General features: G+C 41.0%; 1 protein-coding gene across 1 annotated transcript in view; it reads right to left on the bottom strand.

Annotated features, from left to right (window-relative positions):
• Positions 1-380: 380 nt before the first annotated feature.
• rhpn2 (rhophilin, Rho GTPase binding protein 2) overlaps positions 381-18,981 on the bottom strand; it is a 28,613-nt gene continuing 10,012 nt past the window's right edge. Inside the window, exons 4-15 of the mRNA XM_037096201.1 lie at positions 13,784-13,859; positions 12,607-12,684; positions 12,230-12,354; positions 11,406-11,572; positions 9,396-9,583; positions 9,025-9,181; positions 7,147-7,266; positions 6,857-7,051; positions 6,307-6,383; positions 4,352-4,498; positions 3,203-3,358; positions 381-2,713 (exon numbers count right to left, since the gene is read on the bottom strand). Of these exons, the coding sequence (XP_036952096.1) occupies positions 2,447-2,713; positions 3,203-3,358; positions 4,352-4,498; positions 6,307-6,383; positions 6,857-7,051; positions 7,147-7,266; positions 9,025-9,181; positions 9,396-9,583; positions 11,406-11,572; positions 12,230-12,354; positions 12,607-12,684; positions 13,784-13,859 (1,753 nt within the window). The 3' untranslated portion in view covers positions 381-2,446. The remainder of the gene's footprint in view (positions 2,714-3,202; positions 3,359-4,351; positions 4,499-6,306; positions 6,384-6,856; positions 7,052-7,146; positions 7,267-9,024; positions 9,182-9,395; positions 9,584-11,405; positions 11,573-12,229; positions 12,355-12,606; positions 12,685-13,783; positions 13,860-18,981) is intronic.

Raw genomic sequence — 18,981 nt, 5'->3', positions numbered from 1 at the left:
AACAAGTTTTGTTCCTGCAATATCCACTTTTCCTGTGAAAATAAATCTAAATATGAATAGAATTTGACCTTTGGGGGATCCATGTGCCCTCCCACACAGAATAACACACACAGACAAGTACCATGGGAAGTACGGGGGTGAATAAAGTCCATATGGGTAAAACTTAATCACATGGTGTTTGTCTTCTGTTTCCATGATGGTGGATTATGTCATGTGATCCCAGGCAAACCTCGGTTACAAACCAGTGGAGTGTTGACTTAGTGTGTGTCGGCTCACCAACGGCTGTGGTCAAACTTCATTCCAGTCATTCCCAACCTGCTTGGTAGTTTCAACCTGATATACAGACCACAAATATATATGTTTTTTAAATCAAGAAAATGTGTTTTTGTCCCCATCTTTTATTGAGATTTGAGTTTATACATGACACAAAGATTTGCCATCAAAGCATTCACACCACAGTAGCTATACAGCACAAAGTACAGAGAAAGAAGCAAAGGCAACCTGAAACCTTTAGAAGAACAGGTACCATAACATCTGCATGTACACCAAGGCATTAAGGATGACTATGCACTGTGAAATGCATGGAAAGGTCCATTATGTCAACATCATCTGTGTAGGTATACACGCCTGTTAGCACACTTACTTAGCACTTATTAATCAATTACTGCACATTGTTGTTATTACACATTTCCTTCATGATTAAGTTTAAATGGCACTCAAGACACCATACAAGGTAAAGAGAGACAGTAAAGAGCGTTACATCTTCTCAGTGTTACTGTTTAAAAACATGTACATTTTAAAAATATCTTTACAAAGACAAAGTGTAGATGTATACAAGTTCACCAAAGGATTAAGCAAGGCTAGTATAATACATTCTTCCAAGAAACCAACCAAGAAATCCAACGTGCAAAAATTCACAACTTGGCCATTCACAAACTATTTCTGAAACCTACAACTTTACAGGTAAATATATATATTTTTGTTTGTATTTTTTTATTACATAAATAATTTGATTATCAAATGTGTAAAGGAATCTACTTTGTAGATAAAGAGATAGTCCAACACTGCAAAGTGTCAGTAAGATGTGGGATGTGAACAGGATAAGACAGGTGGTGACAAATAGTGGAAACCTGAATGTGGACTTTGATCAGAGTCACTGGTGGGTGACTGGCTGTCCAGGCATGCTGCAGGAATGTCACTGGTCTGCCCACATTCTTCCCTTCAGGAGACAAAATACATTTAACTACATCAAGATTCACATTAACAGAGAGACACGCAGCTCGTGCTCCTCTGGTGAATGGACAAACTGCCAGACAGCAGCAGGTCTGACACAAGAGGGCCAGAAAAGGTTAAGACGAGCCAGGATGGTATATGGTACATCCTGACAGATCAGGGACATGGAGGCATTTTGGTCTATGGCGTAACTGGTACAGTAAGCAAACCTAAAATACCAATATTTCCTTTTACATGTGTCCAGGCATGACACTCAGCAGAAACAATAATCCTCAGAGGCTGTCTCACAAATACAAAAGTGACAATAATACATAACTAAGGTATATAGATGACTTTTAGCAGCTTATAGAACATTGCATTCATCAACTCCCCCAAGACAAAAAAAAATGACTGCACAGCACTATTAGTTTTCCCTCAATCACTGTTTGACATCCTGCAACAAGGTACATCTACATATGTATTTAGAAAATATATGTATTCCAAACCCCAAATCTGCTCAGTACCCACTGATTGCATCGAGTATCGTTTCAATGACCGAATCCTTCACATATATAGTATCAGAGAACATGCCTGCACAGTGCACAGCTACATGAGTACACAATGGAAGTAACAAGGGACTCCTCAAGCCACAGTTAAATTACCCCCTTGCAGTCAAGTAGTAACCAACGCTGGGTGTATTTGTACAACTTTGTTTTCTTCCTTCAATTCGTCTGGAGCTTTTCTTTTCTTCAGGAAAACATACTGAGATGACATTTTAGAAACATGTCTCAGTGCCGTGTATATTTATATATACAGACTGGAATGATAACTGCTATGTTTTTTTTGTTCTATTTCCTACAGTGCATTGGTACTGTGCTGTACACATACTGGCATGGTACAGGATGAGTTCTCATTATGCTTGGTGCGCAGTCCAGTTCACTTCAGATACTGGACTAACCTGGGAGGGTGCCCATGTACCAACAAAAGGCACCTGTAGACAGTGTTTGGCACAGCCACTTTTCAAGGTAGCTAGCAGAAATGTTATCATTACACTGGTAACATACAAGCTGCACACATTACTGCTCAGTTATCCAGTGGAAACACCAAAGGGCACTGGTACTGTACCATATCCATAACAGGTCCAGTATGGGTACAACACAGTATTGCACAGCCACACTAGGCTTCGAATGCATACTGCATGCTGTTTGCAGACAGCAGAGAGTCTGCAGCTAGCTCAGTAGAGGGCACTGTCGTTGTTGTAGGAGCTGGAGCTGGGGAAGGTGGGGCATGGTTTATTCCAGGGGAGGGTGCCAGAGTGGTCGGCTGTGGGAAGGCTGAGGGTACTAGCACTCTTCAACTTGTTCTTCAGACCCCAGCTGATGAAGGATGACTTCTTGGTTACTTTGCGAGACTTGGGGTTCTTGTCGTCGTCATCGAAGGCCAGACAGATCATGGAGTAGGTCTTCGGCAGGTTCCCACAGAAGGTGGCACTCTTTGTGGGCTGGACAGAGAGATTGACAGTTGTGTTTAGTGGAAAGAGGCAGCCATTGTTTGTTTAGTCAAGGAATGGCTCTGAACGCCATACAGTCTCAGTCAATATACATGGTCAATAATCTAGCAGTAACACAGAAGTTAATCATAAACAAGCTACTGTGAAGCAATCGTGCCTGATATGAAACTTGCATGGGCTGGACAAAACAACAGACAACAGATTATACAGTAAAAGGCAGTCTTACCAACTCCTCTAAACTTTTGGAATAATAACACTAGAGCTGCTTTTTGCAAGAAATTGCTTAATCCGTCCACTAACTCACACAACCGTAATCTGTTTTATAAACAACTCATAGTTTCTATCAAAAGAGTTATTTCTCAAAACTAGTCTACTACTGCCGTCATCTGATATACAGACAAACGGTTCCTGTTTCTAATTGTCAGGCAATCAAACCACACTGATGACTTTTCTCTCAGAAGAAAGTAGGGCATGGCATACCATCGGAGGATTGCTGTCCATCACACTGATCACCTGGATGTCGATCCCCTCCTCATCCACGTCCTTCAGCAGCCGCATCACCTCGGTCACGCCTAACCATTTGCAGTCTGTGTTGCCCACGGTAACAATGTAGTCGCCCTCTTTCAGACCGTCAGCCTGGAGAAAAACAGGAATAAGAGAGGAGAAAGGATATTGAAAAATCCTGATACTGCAGCAGACAGAGTTAATATTTACAGCTGAACATTTGTTTGACCAAGTCGACTTCACCTACTTTCCCCCTGGAGGCTGCAGGGAACAAAGCATTTCTCACAGCAGGCAAAACACCGTGCAACAGAGCACATTATTTAACAGCTGTGGGAAATCTGTGTTATCTACATGAGCTCAGCTATTCCTGTCTGATAACTTGATCTGTTGTGCTCAACAGAGGCAGTTCAACAACTCTGGTGTTTCAGTCCGGTCCAGAATAAATCCTGTTGAATGGAGTATTAAAAGTTATAAAGAGTTTGGCCTAGTTAGACTTGTGTAATACAACTAATCTGTTTCTTTGCATAGCCTACAGGGCCTATTAAGAGTCTACTCTTTGTCAGCACCTCTTAATGAGCTGTCAGACTGAAAAGGATTGCAGAGAGTAAATACTCTCTGATTCTTAATTAAATTAGTAGCCAGAGTGGCTGTGGAGGGGAGGGGGAGCTTGCAAAGCCTGAATCCTGTTTAGGTTTCTCAGACTGACGTTAATTATTTTAATTTGAACTTATTTGATATTCAGCATGCAAGCATGTCTGAAATTTCAAGCTATTAGTTTTACTGCAGTAGATAAAGCCACTCCCTGATAGTTTCATTTCATGGGGAGTTAATATTGAGCAAACCCTGCGTTAGGCTTTGTTTAAGTCTGACAGAAGAGGGATGCACTTCTTGAAATCGCTTCTACTTTAAAATAACATTTGTTAATATTTTGTAACAGCCTGCAGATGATGAACTAAATGCATTTAAAAATGCTATCCTAGGGGCTGATGGCTGCTCAAATGGATTACTGCACTCATTTCATACCTTCACAAGCCGATTTTTTACGCTATACGGACCAAAAGCCGGCTGCACAGTGGGAGATAAATCATTTGTTCAGCCAAAGATAAGGAATATAGGTTAACTCACAGCAGCTGGGGAAAGGGGATCCAACGAAACCACCTGGACTGGTGTTTCTCCCTTCAGGGTGAAGCCCAGGTCTCTGTCTTCAGGGCGGAGTCGTATTGTCCGTGGGGCCGTCCACCGCTGCTTGGCTGAGAAGACTGACAGAGGGCCCTGCATGGAGACATTGTGGGGATGCTTCGGTTAATATGACTACAGGTTTACTGACTTCAGACAGTAATATCCTCTTGTCCTTGAGTTATGTAGTTCAAAGTTTTTTGGTAAGAGCCTGGGGAAAAACTGAAAATCCAGAAAAACAATCCCTTCTGGTAGTACCCTCACTGGCTAGTTAAACATGATCCACATCTGCGATATGTTAGAACATCTGTACATATATTGTATATGCACACTCAGCAGGTAGGTGAAAGTCATGTGACCACAGAGCATATTAAAATGATTCATCTCAGTTTAGCTCAGTTGGTGGAGCAGAGGCTCTGTCCTCGCTGCAGCAGACCCAGGTTCGACTACCGGCCTGGGCTCCTCTGCTGCGTGTCACTCCCCCTTTCTCTCATCCTGTTTCATGACACATCTTCAGCGACTCTATTAATAAAGCCATACAAACGCCAAAAAAATACTTTAAAAAAAAAAAAAGATTCATCTCTCTTACACTTGCCCTTCTGGGTTGCCAGGTCAGATTTTAATTCTCATGAGGCCGGTCACATTTCATTTTGAACGGGCGCACAGTCCTTTGTGTGCTCTTGAAAAAAGTAATTTATATGAAAAACATTCTAAACATACTTAACATAATACTTATGTTTAATTGAATGTGAACTGCAGATATGCAGTATCTATCATACTGTATAGTCATAGTTGAATGACAGTTATCAATTAATTCTAATTAATAAATACACTTTCAATGTATAAAATGTTAACACTGTAGGACAAAAGTAGTCTCTTAAATCGCCTTTTTTCTTACAAATACAGTACATTTTTAAGCTAACCTTTGCTTACTTTGCAGGTATTTTTTTCAACTTGTAAAATTATTTAAATAAGTAATCCCTCAAAATTGTCATCAGTTACTTTTCTGTCACACAGATGGATTACTTAATTAATTCTTTCAACATTAGCCATAATTTTTAAGACTGGTGAAGCCAACTGCTGTCTCTCATGAACACACTTCTTATCTAATGGGAAAATCTCTCCTGCAGCATATCCTGACAATCAGTCCTATGTAACAACATGGGACTGATTGTCTCCCTTTAATCATCACTGCAGTGATTGGATGGAGAGCTTGTGTTGGATTTAACTTCTCATTCTCTAATTTCTCTGTGGAACCAAAAGGATTTGAATCTTGTCCTTCATTAGTCGAGAATGTTAATGAAGAGCTAGGACGGACTTTACAACAGGAGACAGAGAGGTACTTATTCACAGAGCCTTACACCGGCTGACTGGGAAAGTCAGCTCTGACCCTTCACCTTCTCACCAGTTATTTGCTTGTAAGGCTGCTTGTCTTGAAATTGAAACCTGTTTATCTGTCAGTCATTAAAAACTGTACAAGATGAAAGAAGTGAATTGCGCTTGAATGTCTCTTTCAGAGGACGTAAACAGAATACTCCCGCTGCAGCGACAGAGGATGCCATTTCACCCTCCAGACACCATTATGATAAGCCAGGATCAGAGCACCTCTGTCTGTGGTTAGTGTTAGTTTTGCATTTGTTGCTTTGGATGAAAGTCCAGGAGGCTTTGGAGAAAATATAGGACTTTGAACTAAAGGCTAAACAAATATGCCAAAGCTTCCAGGAGACTCATCCTTGGTTGGTTGGATCCAGAAAATAACTAAAAATAAACTCTGGGTATTTAAAAAACACACACTTTCAAAGTCTTAAACATAAACCCAGAGCCATTTCATATCACTTGATGAATAAACCAACAATCGTGGAAAAACAGAAATGTGAGTGGAAGAATATTAGTAACCCACATACCAGCCTTTGGAAGAAGTCTGTGACTTTCACCTTTGTGGTTGCAGGAACCTCCATCTCTGCTTTGTGCTCTGTTTTAGCTGATGAAAAGAAAGGGAAAACAACAAGGCTGTCATCCTGATGTGATGACCGTCATGACTATATTTCAGCTGTCGCCCTGTAAGGAGCTGGGCAGGTGCTCAACAGTGCAAACATTACCTCATCTGTACCTGGAAACAAATGTCACATTACATCTGATTGCAGCAGGTGTGATACACACAACACAGCAGCCTTTTTATGAACCGTTTCCTAAGAGACAATGCTCACAAAGAAACACAATGGCCCTTCTTGACATTTGGGTCATTGGTGAAGTGTTTGTTGTGGTGACACTAAGTTGACTTGTTAGTTTCTATGCCAACCACGGGAAGAATAGATGTCACCTCAGTGACGCTTAATGAAGATTCAAATAAACTTTACAATTATTCAATTCTTACTTGTCATGGTAACTTGAACTGAACCTGACTGTTTTTAACTGGCTGTGGTGTTTGTGTTTGTTTGTGTGGTGAAGACTCACAGATGATGTCTGGGGCCTCCATGTAGTCTGTGAACTCGTCCTCATTTTCATTTTCACTGCTCTTGTTGAGAGAGCGCTGGTGGCTGGCTTTTAAAATGTCCTGCAGCGCTTCCAGCTTGTTCAAGTGGTGGCACAGACCATAGATCCTCAGTGCCTCCTCATGACCCAGGATGGCCCGACGAATGTGTGCTTTACCTGGGGGAAGGATTGGACATTTTGTCATAGAAGAACAAGGAGAGTCGGGTTTGGAATAATTGGTGCTCCGGTCTCCTATATGTGCTCGCTCTTACCGATGCGTGTGCGTTCATCTTTATTTTTCAGGATGTCCAGAGGTGAGCGTCCCTCAGGAAGGCGATCATAGACCTGTGACAAGGTCTTCTCCTGCTGGTCCTCATCGTCATTGGGACCCACTGAACACACAAAAAATTTGATCAACATTTAAATGATGTAAAAACTGCAAGTTGTCTACCACAAATACTTTGGGTCAACAATAAAACAAACAGCTAACACAGACTGGAGCGATGCCATTTACTGCTTTGACTGCAGAGGACAATAAGTAACCTGTTGATGGTCATTGCATTTCCCATTTTCCCTCCCTCTCGATTGCATTTTTCACACTTGCACTAACTTGCTGCTGCCACTTAATGCACAACCCAACCTACCTCCATGTTACTTTGCACCTCATGTAAATATCTTTTAGTTTATTTAGCCTTTTTTATTCTATCTGACTTGTTTTGTGTCCGAGTACTTAACATGCTGTGTATCTAACGTACTAACTTGTTTGGGTCTGTGTACAACTACTCAACATGCATCACATTGCACATAGAGCTGTCTCTGTAAAACTGTCTTCTCCTGTCCTCCATCTCCTGGTTCACCAGATTTAAAAGGTTAATTTAGATCAGAACTTTCTAGTCCTCCTTCAGTCTGCTTCATAGCGACAGTATAAAGCATGTATTTAGCAGTATTTGTGGTTCATCTGTTTACTACAGCAGTTTTCATTCTGTCCTGTTTCTGGGCTGAGTCCTCTCTCTACAGCCCTGTGGTTAATTGCTCTATTCTCCTCAGTCACATAGGAATCTGTTAATGAGCTGCCAAACTCAAAGCTGCTTCGCTCTGTTGTTCCTCTTTTCAGTCCTGTCCCATTCATGGCACTGGCTAAAACTATGACCATCAACTGTAAAACTCCATATAATCTGCTGTTAGTTTTCAGTTTAATCTCTCCAAAATTACAATTGTTAATGTGTGGTATGACAGGAAAAGGATAAAACCAAACAGCAAAACATTGCTAAAGTTCAACAGTTTGAAAATAACAAATTAATCAACTGTTTGTTTACTAAACATTTAGTTATAAAATAATGAAATGCTAACAAGAACTATAGATGGATACAACTTTACCAACAGCACTTCTGGAGGGTTTTTGTTTTGCCTTCCTTATAAACTTGGTCAGTGTCTCTCTCTGCCTCTTCATTATGCAAACAGCATTAAGGGGCTACATAACTGTAATCCTTCAGCATGCAAGAGTACATCCACTCGATTTCACTCTCTCCAACCATGTCTCTTTTCCCTTCTATCTCATTTTTTGTCCAGCCTGCCACCGAGTTCCTGGAAACTTATCCTTTCTTTACCACGGTGTGTGTGTGTGTGTGTGTGCCTTTAAATAGCCGTTATGTAATAGCACTGCAGCTGGCTGCGATCCAGTCCAGCCAACTGACATGACCAACCCTGTGGCCCATACAGCATTTAAAGAGAAAGATCAAGTTTGCCAGGTTGTTTTAAAATCAGGCAGTTCAAGTCTTATAACACCAATCCAAGAACTGCTCTACACCGTAACAGCCAGCAGCCAGGCTAAGACTAAGGAGCAAGCAGACATTACTGGAGGTCTGCAGATTAGTCAATAAAACTTTGCTCACGTAAAGTTCACCTGTTGACCCAAATTAACTGTGTTATTGGGGGGTTTTTTGTTAACAGAGAAGAGGGACAATATTTGATTTGATTTGCCACTATAGTATAAGTATAGTATTGTGTTACAGCATAAACAGGAGGCACACACCTGTCTCCATTTGGCATGTAGCATGTGGCATTTTCCATGATTTTTCTACAATTCTAATTTTTGAATTTGACGTTGATCTGTGTGAAAATAATTTGTCCCTATGAACTATTTCTCTTACACTGGTGGTCCAGGAGCGCTGAGGCTACAAAGAAGTGTGCCATGGAGCGGTAGTGGTTGGTCTTGACTTGCGTCATGGTGGACCAGAACAACGGGACATTGTCTTTGATTGGCGTCTGGATCATGGACTGGTGGACTTGGTCGTAGATTTCCGAGACCTGGCAGGAAAAGGAGGATAGAGTTACTGGGAGGACATTAAAAGCACTGGTGTGGATATAGGTACTGATAGAAGTGAGGGATTAGACTGTGGTGACATTATTATTTTACACCCACTAAAAGTCCTACTGAGTCCACAGGTAAAGAGGGAACACTGTGCCTATATGTTTTAAGGACTAAGTGTGTGTGCGTGTGTGTGTCTTTGCTGACATTTACCTTTGATGCCTCCTGGGCCATTTTCATCAGGGAGGAGAACTGGTTTCGAATCCCCGGCAAGGCAATCTTCTCAAACAGACATTCCTGAGCCTGAGCAAGCATCATTCGAATCAGCATACTGAGCATGGCTGGACTCATGTCATAGCTGGGAGTGTGGGTGAATGTCTCCTTCAGGTGGTTCAGGGTACCTGGGGGAAATGAGACGTCAGCACAGTTCAAAAAAATGAACTATTTAAAGAATCATTTGGTTCATTTGAAAATGGTCGTGGTAATTTCTGTACCTAAGCTTTCGCAGGACATCTGAACTACATAAAAGGACCTTTTGGTCAGTTGACAAGCATTTAATGTAGGATAATGTAGAACCTATTTAACTCTCTGAATACAAGTATAATTTGATGAATGGGGTTAATGGATCCACAGTGATGGATTTTTTTCTGCTATGTCAAAATTGTCCTATTACCAAGTGAAATGCACATATTTTTCCACCAAATTGTAGAGACCATCAAGTCTCTCCTATAATGGAATTAACATATCATTATGCCATCTGTTATTGTCATGGCACAACAGCAGATGCAGACATACACTGCTTACTAAGTCAATGGTCATCGTAGGGTTCACATGATTAAAGCATCCTTATCAGCCTTTATCCGCTGATACTGAGCCTTGATAGTGAGAACACACTGATTTTACATGGCCAAGACTCAAATAGACCATTAACGCGAAGCAAATTATTTGCCAGTTACATGATGATAGATTGGGCTCTGCAGCATGCTGCTACATTAACTCTAATTACACCAGTGACACTCTCTTACAGATCATACAGATGTTTTTAAAAATTTCCATGCACAGAGTTAAGTGATTCAGTTTGTCAGATCATCGACTGCTTTTTTAGCTTGGACCTGGTGCTGCTACTAAAGCATCTCGACAGGGAGGAAAGCTCGCTGCTAGCAGTGGGATCGATGTCTGTGTGCGTCTTTAGAAATGAGCCAAGACACAAACCTTCTTAAATTAGTTTTTCATGTTCAGTGGAGGCAATAAGGGCATCTGCTTTCCAACCGAGCACGCCTCCCTCTTATTTCGCAGATTAAAAACATGGCAGCAGAGAGCTGCAGACAACTTAATAACAGAGCACTGCCTGCAAGGCTTCATCGAAGGTTTTGCCATTGTTGACCGGCTCCTCCCATCATCTATTGTGACCTTGGTTTAAGGGCACCACTGTAGCTCTGCTACAGCTAGCATCCCTGCCTGTCACCTACAGGCTTATTTATCACTGGCGGGTTAAACTGGTGACAATGTTCCTCATAACAGTCATAATTGTTTCACATAGTGCAAGCCTTAATTATAGTCATCAAAGCAACCTAACCAAAGCCATGGCCTGTTCAGAGCTGTAATTATACTGCAATACTCCTCATACTGCCAAGACATAATTCTATCAAGACTTGTCTGAGCTTCCTGAAACCTCAGTGGGTTGGAAAACCAGTTCATATGACTGGTGCTTCTCTGGAGCTCAGCCACATGACAAGAGGCCAGAGAACCATCATCTGCATTCATTCTCCATCATGTAGCAGAAGTCATTGGGTGGAGGCTGGACAGAAAACATGGCTGAACAGTGCGTGACTTTTAATGTTAAGGTCATTAAAAACAGTTTCAGTCTGGATAAACCACTACACCTGGCTAATTTGGGGTTAGGCTGACGGATTTAGATACTGAATGTTAAGAAGAAACTTTGACAACATGTTTGAATCACTGTTCAATAGGATTTTCCCTTCTTTTCACTTTCTATTCCAATCACTGATCATAGTTGCTCTTTGTGAACACTTCTTGCCAATGGAAGCATTTCAGAAGGCTATTTACTCCCATTACTTTTCCTTCTTTAGTAACTGACACTGAAGATTGTGCCTTAGATCACAGACAAGCCTAGTTTTAAAGATATAACAAAACATTGGATGGAATGACACTACAAAGTCATTTGAAGGCTGGTGAGAGTTCATCATTCCCATTTCTTCCTACCTGCAGCTATCTGAAATGAAGAGATGGCCTCCTCCAGGCCAGCTACTGTCTGTCGGTCACTGCGAGTAGCGATCTGAGAGTAGAGGGCGGCCATGTTGAAGAGGATGCTGGCCTTCTCCAGTGACAGGTTCTGTTGGCACACTGGCACTCCTGTGAAGGAATCATACCTGAAGGAAAGAGGAGGAAGTTCTCACTACTCATTTTTGTAAAGCAGGAATCAAAATTATCACAGAATTATGTTGAGAAAAGGCCACAACGATGACCAACATGTAAACAACATGTAAAAGATACGACTCATTGTATTGAATATGATGTTTGGAGATAAAAAAAAAAACAAAAAAAAAAAAACAACTATGCTCCGTAGGTAGTAAACAGCTACATGTATGAAGAGTAAAAGCTTGTTGGCCACAATGTTTCCTAAAAATCTAAATACAGAAACATTATACCACATAATACAGAATAGAATTTCTCTTCTGGTTGTAACAGGTGCACAATGTACCAGGAAGAAAGAAAGAAACACAGATGCTGTCATCAAACCCGTCCCATGTATTTATCTCTCCTCTGAGCCGTGGTGTAGATATACTAGTTGGATTGAAGGAGGACAAAAAACACGACTGTGTCTTTGCTTTCTTCTGTTATAACACACTGCTTACTTCTTTATCACTGCAGTAATCTCACCTGTTGCTGTTAGTCTTTATACTATTTGTTTATTCTGTCTACTTTTAATGATTTTCATGTCGTACATTTCGATAATCAGATTTTTTATAATTAATTGAATAAGTTATTGGAGCTAATAAGTATGATTGGTAATAACTGCTGTGTACCATGTGAAGAAGATTCCAGTCTGGCGGGATGGGGAGAAGAATCGGCTCTCAACCAGAGGGAGATGGCTGAAGTACTTTGCCAGCAGTTCCACCCCAGCTTCATTTCGACTTGGTGTTCTGCAAGCCTGGAACATGAGAGGTAAGAGGTCTGATACAGTCTGCAATGATGCTTTCATTAGTGGCATGTGATAGCTTTCTTCAGGTGTAATTTCTGTTTTTTTTTAGCACCAAATTCAGTTAACTATCTAGATGGCCAGAGAGCACAAGATGATGAAACAAGTATTCCATGGTGCTTTGTGTGGTATAACATATATATAACACTTTATGGATGCTGGGCATATTAAAACACATGATAGCTATTGTGGAGTGCAGACTACCTGTCGCAGGTCCATCAGGTCAGCAATTTCATCTTCATAATCTTTCCCGTCTTCACTGTAGTGCTCCAAGATGAAGTCCTGTCAGAAACAGATATGCACAACATCTCAGTACAACATGTTTTCTTCCTAGCTGTTGCAGAGCGCTCTGGGGCTTAACAACGTGACTTTTTTTAAATTACAGGGTGGACTCGCTCACAACTAGTCCGCTCTGTTACATCTTTCTTAACTGTGCAGAGAAGCCAACTGTGGCGTGCCAAGTAGGCTGGTGAGAGCCGTCATTCTGTCAGAGGCAGGAGACACCAGTCATTAAGACTGGGGTGTGATTACAGTCAATAAGTAGAGCAGAATTAACGTGCGCAGAGAACATGAAGTCACAGCGTCGTTCACAATGTCTGCCCGCAAACTAGTGCAGGATGCCACCAGCTCTAAACATGCCATCAGGACATTTATGAGAGTGCTTCCCCATCCTGGGACATTCCTACATGATAACTCAGAAACTACTGACCTACATTTAAAACAAATCTATTCATGGTTAGGTGATTACTGTTCCTGAATAAATACATAGCAACATAAAGTAGTAGCAGGTGCACACAGCACCGAGAATGTGACCCAAATACTTAATGAAAGGAGACTTAATTTGCAGGAGCTAACTCCTTATTGGAAAACCCCAGGCTTACAAATGTGGATCACATTTGTTTGATGCAAATTAGCAGTACTTTTATCCCCTTATCTGCATATTACTGTCCGTGTGTTCATGTCGTCTACTTTTGACTTAGGATTGCTATTCGTCTCTGTTCATAGAGTGTGTGTTTATGCCGTCATGATGTTTGAGAAACAAATGGCAGTTTTGTTTAACTAATGGTGACATGCAGGTCGGCACCAACACACCGATGTGGTTTGAGTCAGGGAGTGTCAGTTTTGCGTCTAAAAGCCAATTGTTAAAGTGATATTCTAGCTTTAAACCTAATGTTTAGGACACTTTTTTTCTTACCTTGTGTACCTTACCTTCAATTTATGATACAAACTGTTTAAAATCATCAAAACATTTTACCTTTTTGTCACACATTTTAAATAATGAACTTATTAGAAGTTTGCTTTTCAGGGAAAATTCAAGTGTAAGCTATTTATAGAGACGTGTTGTAAAGGGGAGGATATGGTGAAGCTGTTGTGTCTGTACCTTGAACATAGTGGAGTAGTCGACTTCTTTTGTTTCCTTCAGACCGAGAGCAATGAGGGGGATGTTGGCTGTTTCCCTGTTAGCAAAGCGGAAACACAGAAATAGAGATAATAATCAGTCATCTTATTGTCAATATAATACACATGGAAGGAAATATTCTTGAAGTCTGCTCACAGGCGTTGGCAACAAGGACAATAACTCAGTAAATGCTGACAATACATAACACAGCCAGACTTTAGACACAACGAACAGAACAATGCAGTGTTTTTTTCTGGTTCATAAACAACTAATGTGCACAGGGTTAAAAAGAAAAGCACATTTATAACTTTCATTAGTCAACTGATACACAAATAGGTTTATGGTGAGAAAGTAGCCTCTAAGGTGTGGTTCAAGGCAGACAGTGCAGTGTGAGGAACAGAAAGTTTACATTTTGGTTCATTAATCTTGACTTAATCTTAAATGTAGCTTCATGGAGCGCAAGTCAGGATTAGGCAGATGGTACCGTAAGCACATTCTGTAGAAGTTCAGATTTAAAGGTGAATGCCCCCCCCAGCCCAACTCCTTGTACTCTAAAGCTACACACTCTCTGTGATTAATCATTCTGGAGCTGCTGCCCTGCTTCAGGGATGCTAATGATTTGGTCCTCTGTCAGAATCTTTACCTTCTATTACTTTAACCCACAAAACAGTAAACATAAGGTGCCATAAAATAGCAGGGAACCTTCCTGTCTGATCTCAGCTGTAGCTATAATGGTTTAGAGTCTTTCTGGTTGTTTGAACTTGGTCCTTGCTGCTAACAGATGGAAAGCAGGTTCAGCTTGTTATCAGCACTGCGGAAATATAACCTGACAAATACCTGCTGCTGATCAGACAGAGTCTATAAAAAACAAAACCGTCCCCTTACTGAGAGCAGGAGAAAGAGGTGTTGCTAAATAAATTACCCCTTTGAAAACAAGCTTGGGCTGCTTCAGGATTTACTAGATATCTAGGTCATTCAAAACAACTTCAAATGAGGGAAAGAATCACAGAAACTTCAGTTTCAACAAGTCATCATGATGATGCTTTCGTCAACCTATTTCAATCAGGACTCTTTCTATCAAAGGGATCGGAGATCAAGGACCGCTTTCTCACTGCACAGTACGTTTAAACCACAGGGTTTTGAAAAACAACTCCTCACACTCATTCATCACTTGATGATAAGGCAGCATTCCTCTGGCACACTGGCTCTGCGAATCACAGAAAACCTCATTCATCAGTAACACTGACAGAGCAAGATAGAGGCAGCAGTGTAATCCATTAGTACTTGTAGCTGAGCTCACTCTGCTCTTTTCTCTGCGCTGGCATCAGGAGGGGCTGAGTATGTCTCTTCTGCAAGGAATCTGAAATGTTAAAAGCTTCTAGAAAGCTCACTCCCCCTCCCTGCAGGCCTGCACACATGCATGTACACACAAACACTCCCACAGACACACACCTTCCCACTCTCTTTGCCAGTGTGTCAGACATGGAACAGACGACTATTATCACAGCAGTCAAGTGTAGCTCTGGCTTTAGCTACAGAGGGGCCAGAACAAGCCTTTATTAACTATGAGCAAAACTACGCTGAGTCACAAATTCAGTACAAACATGAAACATCATTTTTGCTACACAGTTTACTGACACGTGATAGATGTTACAAGACGTTCTGACTTATTTCGACTGCTATGTGAGTTGAGTGCTGGCTTGTACAAGCCAGTAACAGGAGTTCAGCGCGGACGGACGGATCTCCCACTAGATAATACGACTGGGATAGTCTGTTTCAGAGGAAAAGTCCGACATTTTTGACGAGTACTCTCATTTGCTTTCTTATACATGAGAATGTCTACACCCTTCTCACGACTGTCGGCTAAATATGAATCTTAAGCCGAGAAACTCTTAGTTTAAAGTAAAGACTGGTAGCTGTGGGATGACTGCTACTAGCCTGTCTCTGCTGAAAGATATATAAGAAAATCTAATCTCACAATATCTGGTTTCTTTAAACGGTGCAATATGTAAGAATTAGTAACCTGTGACATACCTTGGCATATGCTAAATAATAGGCTATGTTAGATACTGCAACTACTGATTTCCTGTTTATTTTTTCACTGCTCAGAAGCCAAAACCACTATTGAACAAAAGAGTACTAATTTTCATGATGATATAAATCACACTGCGCCCCCTACTTATTGTCATTATTATAATTATTCATTATTGAATAATTTAAAAAGTACAAGCACCCACTTGTCAGAGGCTGCAAAGCTAAGCATCTCAGCTCTCTCATGAAGCAGCCTGTACTGCTGATAACTTTATCTTACTGTTGTCATCGCTTTTTCTGGGCTGATTCAGAAGTCTTACAGCCAGCTCTGTTTGTTGTCCTGGTCAAGAACATTACACAGAAGAACTGAACAAACATTTATTTCATCACAACTCACAGTACAAGTAACAGTTTGGTACTGAGAGTGACACTGAAAGAACATCATAATGCAAAAAATGTTAAAAATAAGCACAATATTCAACAATGTGTGAATGAATCACTGTATTAGCTCTAATACTAGATAAGATTTTCAAGAATACCGTGATTAGCTGATGTTTTATCATGGGGTAAGTTGACTAAGGTAGCTGATTTCCTGTAGGACTACAGCACATGTTCTGCACCTGTCATATATACAGTAGGTGCTTTCTGTTATGCATTACCTCATGCAAAAACCAGCTCAATCTGGTCTGAGTGAGAAATAACCTCAGAAAGATGCTATTCAGAGGGTGGACTGGTGGGAAAAGCCGAGAAAGACGAGTAGAGGTTTTTGTTCCCGTACTTAAGGCTGAGGTTTGTATTTCAAGCTGAGAGGAGGAGGCTAACTCTCCATTGTGGCCGCTCAGCATCGTCCCACTGAGACACCTGCTCAGACACGACGGACGAACACTTTCTCAACATATCCAATATTCTGTTGTGCACGTTACCTGTACACCCGTATGTATGGTCTTTTGTCGCTCTCGCAGTGGGACTATGAAAACACTTTGCACATGTTTTATTTTCTTTTACACGGACACACAATGGTGGACAGGTGATGGTAGTTTCACAGCATGCCTTTTGTCTGTGGATGAAGCCGTGAGCAGGTGTTTCTCTAAGAGCCTGTCAAGGAGGCTGAATGTTTCCACACTTGAGTCTGTCTGATCTCATGTGACAGAGAGCCAGTTCGGCCTGGAGCTCGTTTAGTGGCTGGTGTGACATGTTCTCTCCATGTCCAAAAGCAAGAGGATTTGAGTAGAGCACCAAACCTCTTCACAGCTCACACATCAGCTAAATCACGTAATAGAACACAAAATACATTCAGGAAAATATTTGCCTCCTCTTCTTTAAGTCTATCTTCAGGGTTTGCAGAGTTCTGCCTGTCTTGGATGGTTTATTAAAACCAGCTTAAAGCCTGTTGGTCCTTAAAGCACCACCAACAAAAGCCTGTATTTCAGGTTTTATAACTGCAGATTTATGTCCAAATTTAACAGGAAACCCTCACTAGATCTGGATCTCATTAAAAATCTCTACTTAATGACTTCAGAATGGAACAAGCAGCCAGACAGGAGCAGTGTGGTAATTTGGATTTCCGTAAGTGACCCTCAGAATTGTTACCATAGTTACCACACCCCATCCCCCACAATCCTCCACAATCTCCCCACCTTGTTCATTACTTTATTGCTCTGTTGTGATTTGTTGTCATGGCATCCTCTACAGTGGTGTGAGTGTGTATTCTGGTTTGTGTGTGCATGATAATGCTTATATGTATTATACACGCAGTTGTGTGTATTCAGTGTGTGGATTACACATACTTGTGGTGTATATACGTGTATATATAAATGTATGTGTGTTTTTTGCATTTTGTCATTGCCTAGAATGTGTGAATCCAGAGCAGGTTTAGCGTGTTTATTGTGTGTGAAGTGTGTGTGAAGTGTGTGTGTGAAGTGTGTGTGTGTGTGTGTGTGTGTGTGTGTGTGTGTGTGTGTGAAGTGTGTGTGTGTGTGTGTGCCCGGGCAGAAGGTTACTGGAGAGTTCTTAATAAGAAGAGCCACCTGGAAGCAGACATGTGTTAATCTAAGAACCTTTGAATCAGTCTGATTTGTATCAAATACAACATTTGTTTTTATGTTTTATATGTTCATATCTCTTAAAGACACATTGCCTTCAGTTTATCATTTTTCATCTCTAAAACTGACGCCCAGCCACTGAAGTGTTGCTTTCAGTCAACGACATGCTAACCTATTGGGTTATTTTCATTTTGTGTCAGTGTGTTTCGTGCTAACATAAGGAGATGTGTTTGTAAAGGTGTTGTTTCCGAGGGTTTGCAGACAGATGCCAACATTCAAGTATCTGTCACCACTTGTATAAACCTCTATTTTTCTAAATCACTGTCATCACGTCCTTTGTGTCGTCCTAAAGCTTACCTGACACGTGATGAGACATAACGTGCATCCCTCATGACATACATACTGTATTTTAATTCACACCCTATAGACTTGGCCTGTCTACAAGGAAGGAAAACACCAGAACTCACTGTCACACACACCCATGCACACCTGATCATCTGACTGACTGACTGACAGAAGCCTCAAAACTAGATGCTTATCAAGTTCACTTTGCATGCAAGTTCAGCTCATCATTTCCTTGTTGCTTTGTGCATTGTGTCACAAAAACCAGCCAGTCCAGTTCAACAACACACACTTTTCCTTTGTCTGCATGCGTTTCAATATACCTCTAACTAACTCTACACACCCCTTTTATCACTACATGAAATGTCTTTGATCTGACTTTACCACATTGTGTCAGAGACAGACCAGTGTCTTGTTGGCTGCCATCCAAAAGTGTGTGTTTGTGTGTTCCAACTGTATTAATCAGATTTAGTTTCAGATTATGGTTCAAACTGTACAGAGTGGTGATCTTGTCATGTGACAAGAGGACTAGTCTCAGTCAAGCAAGTCATTTATGTAAAAATTGGAAATCTCTGGCTGCTGTGCATATAATCTATTTAATAGATTCATCACAGGCAGTTAGCATGAAAGCCAACCTTCAATTAATCCGAAAATTATAAGTAATTACATTCTATTGGCTGCACATGCATTGCCTCTAAGGGCAAAACCACAGTCTTTTTCCACTGGTGAAGTCAATTTCGAACCAAAAGGGCAAAACATGTTAGG

The sequence above is a fragment of the Acanthopagrus latus genome, chromosome 4 (genome assembly GCF_904848185.1).
Source record: "Acanthopagrus latus isolate v.2019 chromosome 4, fAcaLat1.1, whole genome shotgun sequence".
Lineage (NCBI taxonomy): Eukaryota > Metazoa > Chordata > Actinopteri > Spariformes > Sparidae > Acanthopagrus > Acanthopagrus latus.
Note: the sequence above shows the minus strand (reverse complement) of the source record. Positions and strands in the feature narration are given on the sequence as shown.